The sequence below is a fragment of the Accipiter gentilis genome, chromosome 12, assembly GCF_929443795.1.
Source record: "Accipiter gentilis chromosome 12, bAccGen1.1, whole genome shotgun sequence".
NCBI lineage: Eukaryota > Metazoa > Chordata > Aves > Accipitriformes > Accipitridae > Astur > Astur gentilis.
This window is the reverse complement of record NC_064891.1, coordinates 20,399,363-20,413,638: the sequence shown is the minus strand read 5'-3', so window position 1 is coordinate 20,413,638 and position 14,276 is coordinate 20,399,363. Positions and strand designations below refer to the sequence as shown.

Here is a 14,276-nt window from a genome sequence, read left to right as displayed (position 1 = left end):
TTGTATGTTCTCTGAAGCAAGTTTGCTTATCTATTTTCAGTTAGATACAGATTGTAAATGGTTCAGTAAAAAGTATTCTATGCCAAACCCAACAGCAAGTCCGTGTTCATTATAAAATTGAACGTGTTTTTAAAATTCCATTATTAACCTTGATCTCCTTTAACTTTGTAAGGGGTGTGTGTGTGTTTGTTTTAATACTGGAAAGCGATTCTGATTCTCTTCCTAGTATATCCTCTGTATGGGCATAGAGGAACCCTAACTCCCCCCACAAATTGCTGGCACACTGCTTTTCTTTGATGTCACCGTGTTAATGCAATGTCCCTCCGCTGGCCGCCACCGTCTTGAAGCTCCTGATGCAGGTGCTGCCAAAGACGAGTAGGCACGCTGGCAGAACACACTGCTGCCTGGTTCCTCCGCTTGCTTAGATGGCTACACAGAGAGCTATAAAACCATGGCGAGAGAGTCCTCGCCGCATGTTAAGCCCCGTGCATTGGCTTACCAAGCCTGCACGTTTGATACTGCTGCATCACAGCTGGGCAAACATTTCAGCCAGCCAGCTGAGAACTGTGCCTGGCTGAAATTAATCTTTCTCCTCCTACTTGTAGCCTCTGCCATCCGCTGTGGCAATAGCCCCTGCAGCCCAGTTGCCACCACAGCACGGCCAGGACAGATGAGCGCAGACAAGTAGAAGCTTCTTAACCTGCTCACTTAACCTTCCTTTTTCAGTTGTGTAAAATAAACCAACCTCAGCGCTGACTGACTTCAGAGGCTCCTGATGATTTAAGATACGCATTAAGACATGCCATGTCCTATGCTTAAAACTCAACAATCAAAGCTACCCTAGTTCTGACGAACATTAAACATAACGGATGAATGTACCTAGTGCAGGTGAAGTGACTTCTGACTTTATGGTTGTTTTTCTTGGCTGTCTCTAACCTGTTGGGAGACACAAATAATTCTGTGCTGTAATGCTATAAACAAAATATTTAAAGATCATGCGCGCATTAGGGAAGGCATCATTACCTGGAAAGGTGCTTAAATACCCTTAGACTTTAGCAGATTGTTGAATTTAAGTGTTTGTGTAAGAACTGGCTGTTCTGAACTAAGAGGCATTGTTTGGGGGATTTTTTTTTTACTCCTTACTCTGAGAACAAAACTCAAGCTTGCAAAGTGTGTAACAAGATTTAGAAAGGTTTCTCTATTTTAGATCAGCTACGGGAAGATAACAAACCGCCACAGTTATTAGTGCAATGCATGCCTCGGTGGTTTAACATGCTTCATTAACCTGAACAGTGAGCAGTGGTGCCAAGCGTGGAGTATGACAAGATCTTTTGCAGTTAGCGTGCTTGTGTAGTTTTCTTTTATAATAGGCATTAACCAAAATTCAGCTTCTAAAATAAAGTATCTTTAGGTATGACAAGCAGTGTGGCTTGTAATCAAGAAACAGGACCAAGAGTCACTGCTATACTATGGGGTGTTTTCTTCCCTCCTTTCTGCCACTCCCAATTTTCCTTTTCTTTTCTTTTTTCTTTGAATGATAGGAGGAGATAGTGATGAATTGTTTCACAGCTCGTAGATATTGCCAGAAATCAACAGTTAATAAAACTGGAAGCATTTATGATAATAGGAAGTGTGCGTGCATGGAGCTAAGAGAAATAATCAGTTGACTTTCAGAATGAGTATTTGCTTTAGAGATTAGTACTGTTTCTAAGCAGTTTCAGTTTCCGCTGCAGAAAGTTATATATATGTATCTGTTAGGAGATAGCACAAGATTGCATTTAAAAGCATTTTAAGTATTGCCATCTTAGAATTACAGTAGCCATAAGTGTGTATGACAATGTGTAGTAAACCGTCAGAGGAAATGCTGTAGTAGAGCTGAAAATTTGTTGCAAAAGCTTTGAGTGCTATCACTGCATCTCGTTGGTTGGTGGGGTTTTTTTTCCTCTCCTGGCTTGTAGTCAGTGTAACCCCATTGAAAATTCCTAGTAGGGTTTCCTCAGCCCAGCAGAGTGATTAATCTTCAGCTCACCAAGAGGAAAAGAAGCCTTTACCTTCATTTACATTTTGTAGTTTTGCCGTAGGTCCTCATCTCACAATTTTCCGGTTTTCCCCTGACACTCCCCGTTCCTGGTAGAACTATCCATAGACAAGGCATTGCCAAGTTGGGCTATTACTGGGGCCAGAGTTCATTTTGTACTACAGCCGAAGCTCTTTTCTCCTGGCCCTCCTTGCCAGAGTGAGCAAATTAGTGAAAACGCTCTGCTTCTTTCCAACCAAGCTATTGCAAGCAGCTGTGTTTTAAGTTCTGTGTAGATCCTTAGATACTTAAAGAGCAACGCTTCATGCACACACACACTAAAATCCATTTAAACTTCATGAGCATTTAAATATTTAGGCTATTTAGCTTCATAATGCTTCTAACTTCATCTTCTTAGCTTCCTACAATTGTATCAGTAATAAATACTGTTCGTGACAGTACCGTATTGCACAGCAAAATGCAAAAATTCAGTACTGCTTTCCAAACACACTTTTTTTGCCAAAGGTTTACTAATAGTTAGTATTGCTCATTTACATATGCTCTAATAACACTTAGAACATTTCACATTCTACTTTGAACCATATATGCTTATAATAGCAAACTCATTCTTCGCTAAGGGTGAGCAAATACTACATTCCTTTTGTCAAACCCTTGCTTCCCCAGCAGTCAAAATCAAATGAGAGAAGCAATTACAAAGAGTCTTGTTCTACTAACTGAACAGAGGCTTCGATTCTGAAAGACTCAAAAATGTGGTTTCCCTCTTCTGGCCTGAAGAAATAGATAAGGCCAATTACAAATGCCAGCTTCTTTGGGTGCACTCAGTGATAGCTGAGTATTGACCTTTTATTTGCCAGAGGCTTCCGTGGTACTTTGGTAGGCTCACCTGTAAGTAAGCAAATAAAACTACAGTTATTTGGTGCTTGCCAAAATGTGAGCCCAAGTAGTTTTGAGTCACGCTGACACTGGATAGCTGAAAGAATTGTAAAGAGAGGGACTACAATGTTGTTATTCACCTGCAATTTCTTTACGGATTCCTCCTATAATATAGTTGTACTGAGGGGAATTTTAGTTTGGTTCAGCAAAATCTTATGCTACTACAGCACTGGAAATGCCAATGGAACACCACTTTCCAGCATTTAATTGTGAAACACCTCTGTTACAAAATGATTGATTCCCTTTCCAGAAGCAGCAAGTTGCATCCTGTGGTACCGTGTATTTATCCTAAGATTAAGGGCTTGCTCTTTTTTGTTTGCATCTCCCCAAGAGCACGTGGAACTTTACTGCAGGTTAAACCTCCACTTTTTCTTGGCACTTGATGCTATCTAACTCCTAATAAAGGCAATTTGAATTTCAAGAAAAATGTGCATCCATTACTGTATCTTTAGTTTATATTTCTACATTTGTCTTGGAATTGTGAGATGAATCTCCACAGTGTTTGTGTGTATTGATGCTCTATTTGGAATCACTTTCTTGCTATGAAGACTGTAGGATTAATGTCTGTCAGTCACCTAAATCACCTTAAACCTTCTGTTTCCATTTTATTCATATGCATTCTAAAGCAAAAAGCTAAAAGTTAGATTATGGCATTGGAAACACAGCTGCAAAAGAAAAGCATAAAACAAGAAAGTGTATTCCTACATAGTAGTTGATGAAAGGGATCTTCCTTAGATGTTCCAACAATTTAGCTCATCTGGGGTCCTAGCTCTGGAGCCTGATGCGTCATGACAGATTTGTATTGGAAACCCATTTTAGTCTTTCCCCTGCAGATGTTAAAAGATGGACTCTCCATCTGTTGCCTCATTTGCTTCCATTTATTTATTTATTCATTCTCTGATTATTTTTTAGGGAAGCCTACTTCAGTAAAGTAGAACTTTCTTGTTGAACGCAGCTGAAATAGTCCAGTTTTCCCCTCCCTTCAACAATGCTAAATATACATTTATAGCTGCATAATACAGAATATTCCTGTGCCTTTCTTGCAAGTCAAAACATTTTTAAGACTGTCAGAACATTGTAGGAAGCATTCATTTTATGGGCATTTTACTAAGCATAATTTAATTTTTTAAGGAGACCAATAATAATAATACAGATCACATGTTTACTTCTTTTTTCAAACTACTTTCTTCCTAGATGTTTTATACTTCAGGGTCTTCCAATCACACATTTATTGATTAAATTAAGGACTTGTGTTTACTGCAAATAAAAAAAACTCTTTATCCAAAATGCAAATTAATTCCAGTTTGAAATGCCTCTGCAAATCCTCACAAATCTGTATTACCTGTGCATTTTGCTCTTAGTCTCTTTTACAGGTTAGAATCCCTGGGAATCCAGGTAGCCAAGAAGGCCAACGGCATCCTGGCCTGTATCAGAAATAGTGTGGCCAGCAGGAGCAGGGAGGTGGTTGTTCCCCTGTATTCATCACTGGTGAGGCCACACCTTGAGTACTGTGTTCAGTTTTGGGCCCCTCACTACAAGAAAGACATTGAGGTGCTGGAGTGTGTCCAGAGAAGGGCAACCAAGTTGGTGAAGGGTCTGGAACACAAGTTTTATGAGGAGCGGCTGAGGGAACTGGGGCTGTTTAGCCTGGAGGAGAGGAGGCTGAGGGGAGACCTCATTGCTCTCTATAACTACCTGAGAGGAGGTTGTAGTGAGGTGGGTATTGGTCTCTTCTCCCAAGTAATGAGCGATAGGACAAGAGGAGATGGCCTCAGGTTGCACCAGGGGAGGTTTAGATTGGATATTAGGAAAAATTTCTTCACTGAAAAGGTTGTCAAGCATTGGAACAGGCTGCCCAGCGAAGTGGTTGAGTCACCATCCCTGGAGGTGTTTAAAAGACGTGTAGATGTGGCACTTCGGGACATGGTTTAGTGGGCATGATGGTGTTGGGTTGACGGTTGGACTCAATAATCTTAAAGGTCTTTTCCAACCTAAACAATTCTATGATTCTATGGTTCTATGAATTCACTTTTGCTGACAGACAATGATGTGTCCTAGAAAATGAGTCCTGCCAAGGATGGGACTCAACACAGTCCACAAATAGAATGGGAGAAGTGTCTAAATAACAGCTTTTAACTAAAAATAAAAAAAAAAACAAAAAAAAAGCAGGGTTATAAAACATTTTAAAATGAAGTAGAAGTCCCCTTCTGCCTTCTACTTTCTTTACTTCCTATTGCAAAGTCAGTGACATTCTTGAAGTGTTGCCTTATATTAATTTTAATAAGTCTAACAATCTTCATTCACGTGGCAATGAGGCAGTGGAGGCACTGGCAGGTATGAGTCATATATCATCTGTGATAACTGAGAAGTTCTGCCAGTGCTAGCTTCTTAGGAAAGTGGATCTTCTGTAAACATAACATTGACATTATCCAAGAATACTATGCAGAACAGCAGAGGTGTCTGATAACCGTGACTGAGAGTACAGTGTTTCTAATATCAATGTGATTATAGAGTATTTCATTAAAGGTGGGCTATATATTATGAAGGTATCCTTCAATCCAGAGCACAGTTTCAGTTGTTATCTCATTAAATATATCCAGGAGTTCAAATAACTATCTTTACCAATAGTTCTTAATATATTCCAGGCAATTTTTAACTCATAGATGAAGAATGTATTTTAATGTTAATAGTGTTTTATACAAAAGACAAGCCTTTACATAATTACACACTTCAATGTGACAAGGGTTGTCAGGATTTGTCACTTGGTGACAAATGTTGTTGGCTTTACTGGATAGCACCTTCCCCTGCAATGCATAGTCTTTCACTGACTTTTTCCTTATTATGGATGTCATATTCTTGTCTTCAGTAGCAAGCCTTTACCCAGCTGTGCTTTCTAAACTCTACTTCTTAATACTCTTCCAGACTTCTTCATTTCATTAATGAACTTTGAGCAGCCTCTTTTATTATTGTTTATACGCTTCTGGTCACGTCTTCTTCTGAACCGTCTCCTATTCTTAAGCTTTCTCTTTATTCCATCATATAATTCATCTCTGAAAAGAAATTATGTTCTCATTGCAGGAAATGACTTAGACATGTACCAAAGCCAGCTTCTGGAACTTCGGCAAAGACTATTGTATGCTGAAAAGGAAAATAAAAAAAGATCACACGAACTGAGCAGTGCCCTAGATGAAATTAAACATGTAGTTGCAAAAAGAATGAACTCGACAACAAATCATACAGGTTTGTATTTATAAACATGTACTGTGTTAACGGCTCAAAGTTTTGTGTGCTCATGTTTCTTTATCAGCAGTGAGGGAAGAAAAATCATTAATTTGATTAGGTGGAAGTTTCTACTTTAAAAAAAAAAGGTGGGGAGGTAACCTGTAGCCCCTCTTTAAATAGGATCAGTTAGTAACTAAACAAATAAGGAGAGGAAAAAAAGGGGACACAATAGACTGCAGCGGTGTCATAGTGGCAAAGCTGTACATACTGCTAATCAAGTTTCTTACAGTGCTTATCCTTTTCCTGCTGCCAACTACAGAGCACTGAATAAGCAATTTTTACCAGCTTTTACTATGCCACTGTACCCTGATAAGTACTAGGGCTGTGCCTAACCTGGAAGGCAGGTACACCTCCTCAGATGTTCCACAGTCCTGCCCCCCTCCTGTCCAGGTGGAATGACATTTGGGGGGACTTTTTGGCCACAAGTGCTCTGCCATCCTGCCGGCAGACCCCAGGCACCAAGGTGCGTGTGGTGGGTGCGCAGCCTCATCTCAGCAGGCAGAGCACCTACAGCTGGGTGCTTGCCTGAGCCCAGGAGTTGAGAAGCCCCATGAGGTCTTGCTGGCTAGGTTTAGCCTAAGAATGTTCCCTCTAAAATTTATTTTTATCTTGGAAATAGTTTGCTAACAATCTGAAGGAAATGTGAATGCTTGTAAGTGATGCCAATTAAAAGAAAACCTTTGGGGGGGGGGGGGGGGTCTGCTTTTTTTTTTTTTTTTTGGGACACAACATACAATTAAGTTTATTCTAGTGATCTGGCTTCTTCCCAATGTTTAATTAAACTTCTTATTTACTTAAAAATATATTAGTCCTTGTCTTACAGACTGTTGTACACCCCCATCTCTTTGCACACTGTAGTTGCATACCATAGATGAGACAGTTGACAGTTTGATTCTGTCCCGTAAAAGAAATGATCTACTAGTGCAGGGTCTGCCTTCCCCCCTGTTCAGATTGGAAGAGCTGCTTCCCTGGGGAGAGAAGGAAAACTAGAAGGGGCATCTCTGCACTGGAAGCATTCCACAACACACCCTGACTTCAAAAAGAGTCTGGGTGCTACTGAAAACTACTTTTTAAAAATCCTTATTTGCATTCAGTACAGTGGGCTGGTATCAGATTAAAACAGGGAATTAACCAGGACTTTTACAGGGGAAGAAGGAACAAGGTGCATTCCTGCTTTGTGTAGTCAGGTTCGTTTCTTACCCTGGTCTTCCCTGCCTCTTTTTGTCTGTTTATTCAATATTAATTCAGTGGGGCCTTTCAGATGCGTACAAACAAATGCTTGACTGTTGGCAGGGTTGTGGCCTTACAAGCTTTAGAATAGAGACCATGTTGTCAGCTACCAGTAGCCCCACATACTGTGGACAAAGAATTATTGCCTAATGCACATAATAGTAGTAGAGGAGCGTGCGAGTCCCCCTTCCCTCCGCTCTTCATTCTTATTGGAGCCAGCTGACTATCAGAAAGTATTAAAGCTGTCAATTCACAGGATTCAAAGCAGAAATTTCTTAAAATGACTCCATAGATTTTCTTTTATTTTTACTTACTTTTCTGCTTCCCACTCCAGCCAAGTCTTGTTATACAATAAAAATTAAAAGGTTTATTGTACACAATAAAACTGAAGTCTTTGCCCAACCCTTGATAGGTACTACTTCCGAATAAAAATGGAAAGTCCTTGAAAAGTTATGAAGGTGGTTTTAAAAAAAAAAGTTTCTATGCAGCACAAGTCCAGTATATTTAATGGAAAAGCAGAGTGGGAGGAGTTGTGGGTCTCTCATACACAAATGTCTGGATGTTGGGGTTTTTTTAGAACTGTTTTCTGTAAAGTGGGGAATCTCTGTTGAGCCCTAATTTTCAGTGGGAATATCTTTTGGAAGTTGTAAAACTTCAAACAAATACTGCCCATTCAGTAAGCCTCTGTCTTCATTGATCTAAGCTGAGTGAATAAAGCCGATGATGGTCATACGTAAGACTTTTTTTAAGTAACTTTGAAGGGTGGTAAATTTGTGGAGTTATCCTAGATGCATTTCTTAGGAAAAATAACTTTCCATCTAAGTCAGTAAACCTTCTTTTGCTTTGCTGACTGTGAAACTGGGTTTTCAAGTTTTCTGCAGCTTGGAAGGCCGTTAACACGATTTTGTTGGCTAAAACTAATTGAGGTGGTGTTCTGATAGCACAAAGTGCCCTAGCAGCGTCCTCTGTGCACAACTGATAAAGTGTCTGGAGGAGGCACCCACTGAAGTATGAATTACATACTTAGATAAATTCACAGGAGCTTTATTTTTCTTTCAGGGCAAAAAGGCATACACATTGTAGGTAGCTAGTTAGGGTATAGAAAAATAGAGCAACAGAGAATGACAGGCAAAATTCTGGTATGAGAGCCATATGCTGCCTGTGTCAGGAAGGCAAGATTTAAGCCTTTAGACAACTGGTAAATAAAGTCTGGGGTGATCTTCGGTTTTGTTCCCAAGCAGGTTCCTTAAATATTAGAAAGACCATTTGCTATTCTTTGTAAACTTAGTCTTCATTTTAATCTGTTCAAATACCTCTTTTAAAATTGCATAGTGCATATCATCCCTGCCCCCATGGGTATCTTAGATTAAGGGCATTTTTTTACCAGCTTTTAATTGATTTTTTAATTATTTTAGAATTAAGTTGTTCTAGTTTTTATTACATTTATTTTAAAGAATTTTCACCACCACTGGAACATTCAGGAATGTTTATTTCAAGGAATATAAATTAGTAAATTAATGATATCTGGTTTTTATATGGCTTATTATAAAAAAATAGGATTATTTTTATAAGGTCACACTGGAGTTATTTCAACATGAATAAATATCCTAATTATTTTCATATTTATTTTAAACTAGTAAAGAAAAAATAAATATTCCCTACTTTTGTATTAACTACTACAGTCTTTTGTTTCTTGAGTAGTTTCTAAAGGCCTGGATCTGGTTGTCTTTTTTGCCATAGGACTTTTTATAACCTGAGAACTTCTGTTTGAGCCCTGAAAACCACCATGTGTTACATTTTGGGGAAAGCATTTAAGTTTGTTAAGTAACTTAGAAAGTTATTGATCAGAATCTGTGTTTCTCTTCATTTAAAAAGTTGCTTGCAACTATGCAAAAAAAAACCACCCAGTTTTTTTCCTGCTGCTTTTAAAATAACTGCTTATTGTGTTTTAAGATGGGTCAATCCTGCAGCTATTTAGGCACAGGGAAATGCAGGCAGAGTTCTCAGGAGCTCTGCACCATCGCCTGGGGGGGGTTGTACTGGGCAATTCTCAGGTCATTACTGCAGGAGGGTAATACATGTGACACACAAACACTTCTGAGGAATAGTTCTAATTGAATGACCTTGTGTGTGGTAATCTAGTATTCAGTTGAGGAAAACAGTTGAAATAATAGGCTTCACTGCTGGCTTTTTATTTTATGTGTATGTGTGGGTTTGTTGTTTCTTTAAGATGATATGAAGTGGAAAGAGTTAAACCTGACCAGAAAACTTCCCATGCATTTTACAAATATGTACTACTATCTACCTCACCTTCGAGAATATGAAGATGCCATTTTCCCAAATGTTATTTTTGGCCAACAGAGAACTGGAGGTAGGAAATAAAGTTTGGCTTATATTTTCTATATGTTTATGGTTTATGTTAAGTTCTAGCAATGAAGCATACTCAGAGTTCGGAGAGGGTATTTTCCCCTAAACTTTATAATGTTGCCAAACTGAATAAATTTTAATGGGAATGGCAAAAGCACTTTTACCACTCCCATCCCAATTTCAAGTCTTCCCCGAAGTATTCTGATAAACTTTTTCAAATATCAACAAAATATAGTCATAACTTAAAAGCAATATTATTTTTGTTCTTAGTCATGGATTCATGTGGCAAAGATTCATTAGCTGACTTCCCCCCCCCGCAAAATTAGTATGAGTAAGGAAGCCAGGGAGAATTTACAATTCACACAGTTTGCTAAAGTTAGAAAGGTGATGTGATAATTTGAAAGATATTAATAAATCTTCAGTATAACTTTCTCATCCACATGAGAAATCAGCTGACACCTGTGCAAATCAAAACAAATTCCAGTGAACTATAATACAAATTAGAGTGTTACATCTTCTCCTAACTGTCATGTGACAGGTAAAAAGAACATTCCAAAGCAGTAAACAAACAAGGAACTAGTCCACCATTTTGCTGGGCTTTGTATTTTGTTGAAATTTTGACTTTTCTGTAGGGCGATCTCATTTAAAGAAACATTGGCCACACTTTTGATTTAACTAAAAAACCAACTTGGCCGTGCCCATGACAACGGATAACTTTCTACAGCCTTCTCATTAGTAGGTGTAGTTGTAGCAATGTGATCTAGTGCTGTAGTTCTCACTAGAGTGCCCATAGATTAGTGTCAGTCTTCAAAAGACCAGAGGCTGTCAGAAAAATGATTTGCAAAAGACCCTCAGAAAACCAGATACATTCACAAGCAAGAAAAAATATTAAAAAAAAAGGGGGAAGAAAAGTAATAAGTAATAAAAGAATGTTCCATGTTTAATTTTCATTTATTTGTACATGAAAATCACAATAGCAAGACTGCAGTTTAACAAGTACAGGTTGCCTTTCAGCATGTAAAACCAAACAACACCCCAGTGGTTTAGCAGGTTATGTGCTGTGAAGGAACACTGGAACGTCGGCATTTTTGAGCTGACGCTGGCACGGATGATAAAGACTGGAGCAAGTCACCAACTGCACCTACTCCTTTCCTTGAAAATCTGCTGCTTCCCTACCAGCCTCACGAGGTTTTGGTGAATAGGAATCATCTGCAAGGACGAAGAATTCCACAGGTTTACTGAGTTATATCAGGTCACTGATTTAGGTAATGCCCATACCAATGAAAAAAGAGGTGTCCTGCTTACAATCTAATGATGTGATATGGCACAGGTTTGCTACTACTAGTGGAGTCTTTGCCAGACACAATTTCAGTTCCTTTCTTCTTAATAATGATAGCGTCTAAGTTCCTTTCTTCTTATTATTGATTACGTCAAAGCCATTGATTCCTATCAATTAAACTGCTCAGAAAGATTTTTGTGTTGGATTCCTTTCTGAGATACACAGCGCTCACCTCCTGTGAGAACTTGCTCACTAAAGCAGTGTTGGTTTAACTCTTACTACTCGGATCTCCAACTTCATACCAAGAGTTAGCACTTATTTTGCAATACCCACTTTTGAAACTCAATAACAGATACCTGTGTGTTTGCCAGAGGTAGTAATATCTCCAAGTTCTCAAATGCTGACAGTCTACACAGTGTAGACCTGGTGCTTATAACACAGACACAGGTGTCTCTAACCTAAACTTAGCTGGACATCTCTCTCCTTCCAGGTAGTAAAGCAAATGCTGTCACAGTGGTGTAGGAATATTAACTGTCAACAAGTCTCGTGGTCACATCAAATCAAAATTAAAAGGTAATTTCAGTTTCCCTTTACTTGAGTTAAAATTACATGGCTTGTGGACTTCTTTCTTTGCAGTGTCACTGGTGATGGGTATTCCTACTGTGAAAAGGGAAAAACAACATTATCTGATTAATACACTGCATTCCCTACTGTACGAACTTTCTGAAGAGCAGAAGAACGACTGCGTAATAATCATCTTTGTAGCAGAGGTAAGTTTGAATGGAAAGGCGCAGTATGCTTATTGAAAGGCAACACAGAGCTTTACGTCTTAGTGCAATAGTGTAGGGGAGGCTACAAAATACTGCTAGCTAGGCCTTTGGAGGGATTTCTTCAGGGCTGGAGGACATAGTGAGCAGTTAGTGCCTCAGTGTTCATATGTGGAAAAAGCCCTGTAACTGAGGTGACCGAAGGGTAAAAAGTCATATTACATTTACCAACACAGCTGTTGCAGTCAGATTTTCAAATAAAACCATATGAACTTATTTCTCTGAAAGTAAAGTATTCTACTTCAGGAATGAAATGTAAATCCTCCACAGAAAAGTTCCATAGAACCTGAAAAATTAAACTTACTCAGTCTAACGAGTTCAGATTATATATCTGCTGTTTTGATATCGTTTATCTTGCAAAGTACCTTGACATGCTGGAGCCTTGCCTTCTGCATATGTATCAGCATTTCTTGTGAAAAAGAAAACTGTTCAGAGACTTGGAACGGTTCCGTGTTTGGGAAAGTAAACAGCGCTCAAGGTAAAATATTAGGGGCAAATGAATCTTTTTTTTCTTCTCATTCCATAATGTCTTGATGACATTGGAAAAAAGCTACAGAAGGGAATTAGCTAGTGATATTTTCTTCCAGGTAAAAAGACTGTGCAATCATTCAGGTGTCATATTTATTCTTCAGATTTCTTTGTCCTTCCATAAACAACTTTAAATTTCATACATGTATTCATTAACAGCTAAAGTTTGCTTTTTTTTAGTTCAGTCATCACTTAGAGCAGCTTTTGCAACTGTAATACTGTCAAACAGAACATAGTTCACTTTATTAAGTTAGGTCATGACTTCCACTTTTCTGTTTGGATGACAATGATAAGTAGATAGGCCCAATTTTATTGGCTGGAGTTCCTCTTCAGCATAATTTTTGGGAGCTGAACTTATTTTACAGTTGCTATTTCCCAGTGAAGAGCCCTGGCAATGATGAGCTTTGCCTAGTTGCCATTTGGATAAACCTTCTATTACAGCGCTACAGAGAGTTCTCTGAGTTTTTAAGGGTTAACTTCTGAACAGTACAGTTGCCCACTGTGGACAGAACTAAGGTGGCACTTCTAACAAACAGTAGCTTTGGTTGTAGTAATAGTTCATTTCAGCCAATTTAAGATTAAACTGCCATTGTAAGAGTCGGTCTTTCCCCTTTCTCCCATCCCCAAAGTCACATTCTTGCAGCTTCCATTTTTCAGCCATGCAGTAAATTAGAGCAGGCTGATTGTGCCAGTATGAGAGGTGATAAGAACATTTAATTATGAGAGGAGGGCAGGTGTGTTCACTGATCGTGAATCCACACCTTTTTCCCAGCAAGTTTCAGAAGATCAAGTTAAGTCAGAGTAACTTATTGACTGAAAGTGAGTTGCAAAGTTGTATTTTTTTTCTTATCTTATCTCAGTTCTTTACGTACCACTTCACATTGTTTGTACTTATTACAAATTTAATATATAGCTGGTAATGATTATTTGTGTATTTAAAAAAAATAATCTGAATTGCTAAGACAGGTATCGTATTGCTTTGGAAATCACATCCATAAAACTTAGCGCTCTTTAATGTCGTTAACAGATGTGTTTTGCACAGTAGAACTGTTACTTTTATGAAACAACAGCAATGAATAAATAAGTCCTCAAAATTTCCAGACTAGGAGCCATAAGTGTGTTATATTAGGAAGAAACTCTAAATAAAAATTTTAAATATCACTAGCTTTAGAAAATTTTGCTTAGGTGACTTTTCTCAACTGCCTCAGGCCTCTTTTGTGATTTTTGGATGATTAACCTGAAACAGGTCTTTACTGACAGTTATGACTCTGCTTTCCTGGTGTCACTGAAAGCTATGGAACAGAATTTTATGCAGACAATGGCTTGGCCTCCTGCAGAAGCAACGAAAAAACAAAATGCAGAAACCATAGATGGAGATAGTTCAGTTCTACTTTCAACTACATTGAAAGTTCAGTTGGCTTTAGTCCTTTAGTCCTACTGTCCTTTAGTAGGAATGCTCCTGTTAATGTACTGCTTTTCTTTGGAATGAAAAGAATTAGAGAATAAAAATGAAGTGTTTGCTTATAAATATTCCCTACAAAATGTTGCTTAATACAAAAATGGGTGACTTGAAATTAACCCCCCCTTCTTTTTTTTAGGTGAATGCAGAATATGTTAACAGTGTTGCAGAAAGTGTTAAAACCAGGTAAGTCCTATAGAGCGAAACACCCAACAGCTAGCAAACACAATTTTGAGCTTTTATGGAAAAAGTTAAAGCATTTCAGCAATAAGTTACAACTCTGCCATACTGAAATGGAACTGCTACGAAATGAGGCAAAGGTGCAGTCTTAGT

At 38.5% G+C, this 14,276-nt stretch overlaps 1 protein-coding gene across 3 annotated transcripts in view; it reads left to right on the top strand.

Annotated features, from left to right (window-relative positions):
• Window positions 1-14,276, top strand: part of MGAT4D (MGAT4 family member D) — a 43,192-nt gene that overhangs the window by 5,851 nt on the left and 23,065 nt on the right. For 2 of the 3 annotated variants that reach the window (XM_049814690.1, XM_049814691.1), the window contains exons 2-5: window positions 6,050-6,211; window positions 9,714-9,854; window positions 11,766-11,899; window positions 14,083-14,129. In XM_049814690.1, the coding sequence (XP_049670647.1) occupies window positions 6,050-6,211; window positions 9,714-9,854; window positions 11,766-11,899; window positions 14,083-14,129 (484 nt within the window). The remainder of the gene's footprint in view (window positions 1-6,049; window positions 6,212-9,713; window positions 9,855-11,765; window positions 11,900-14,082; window positions 14,130-14,276) is intronic. The other variant, XM_049814692.1, reaches the window with a different exon arrangement.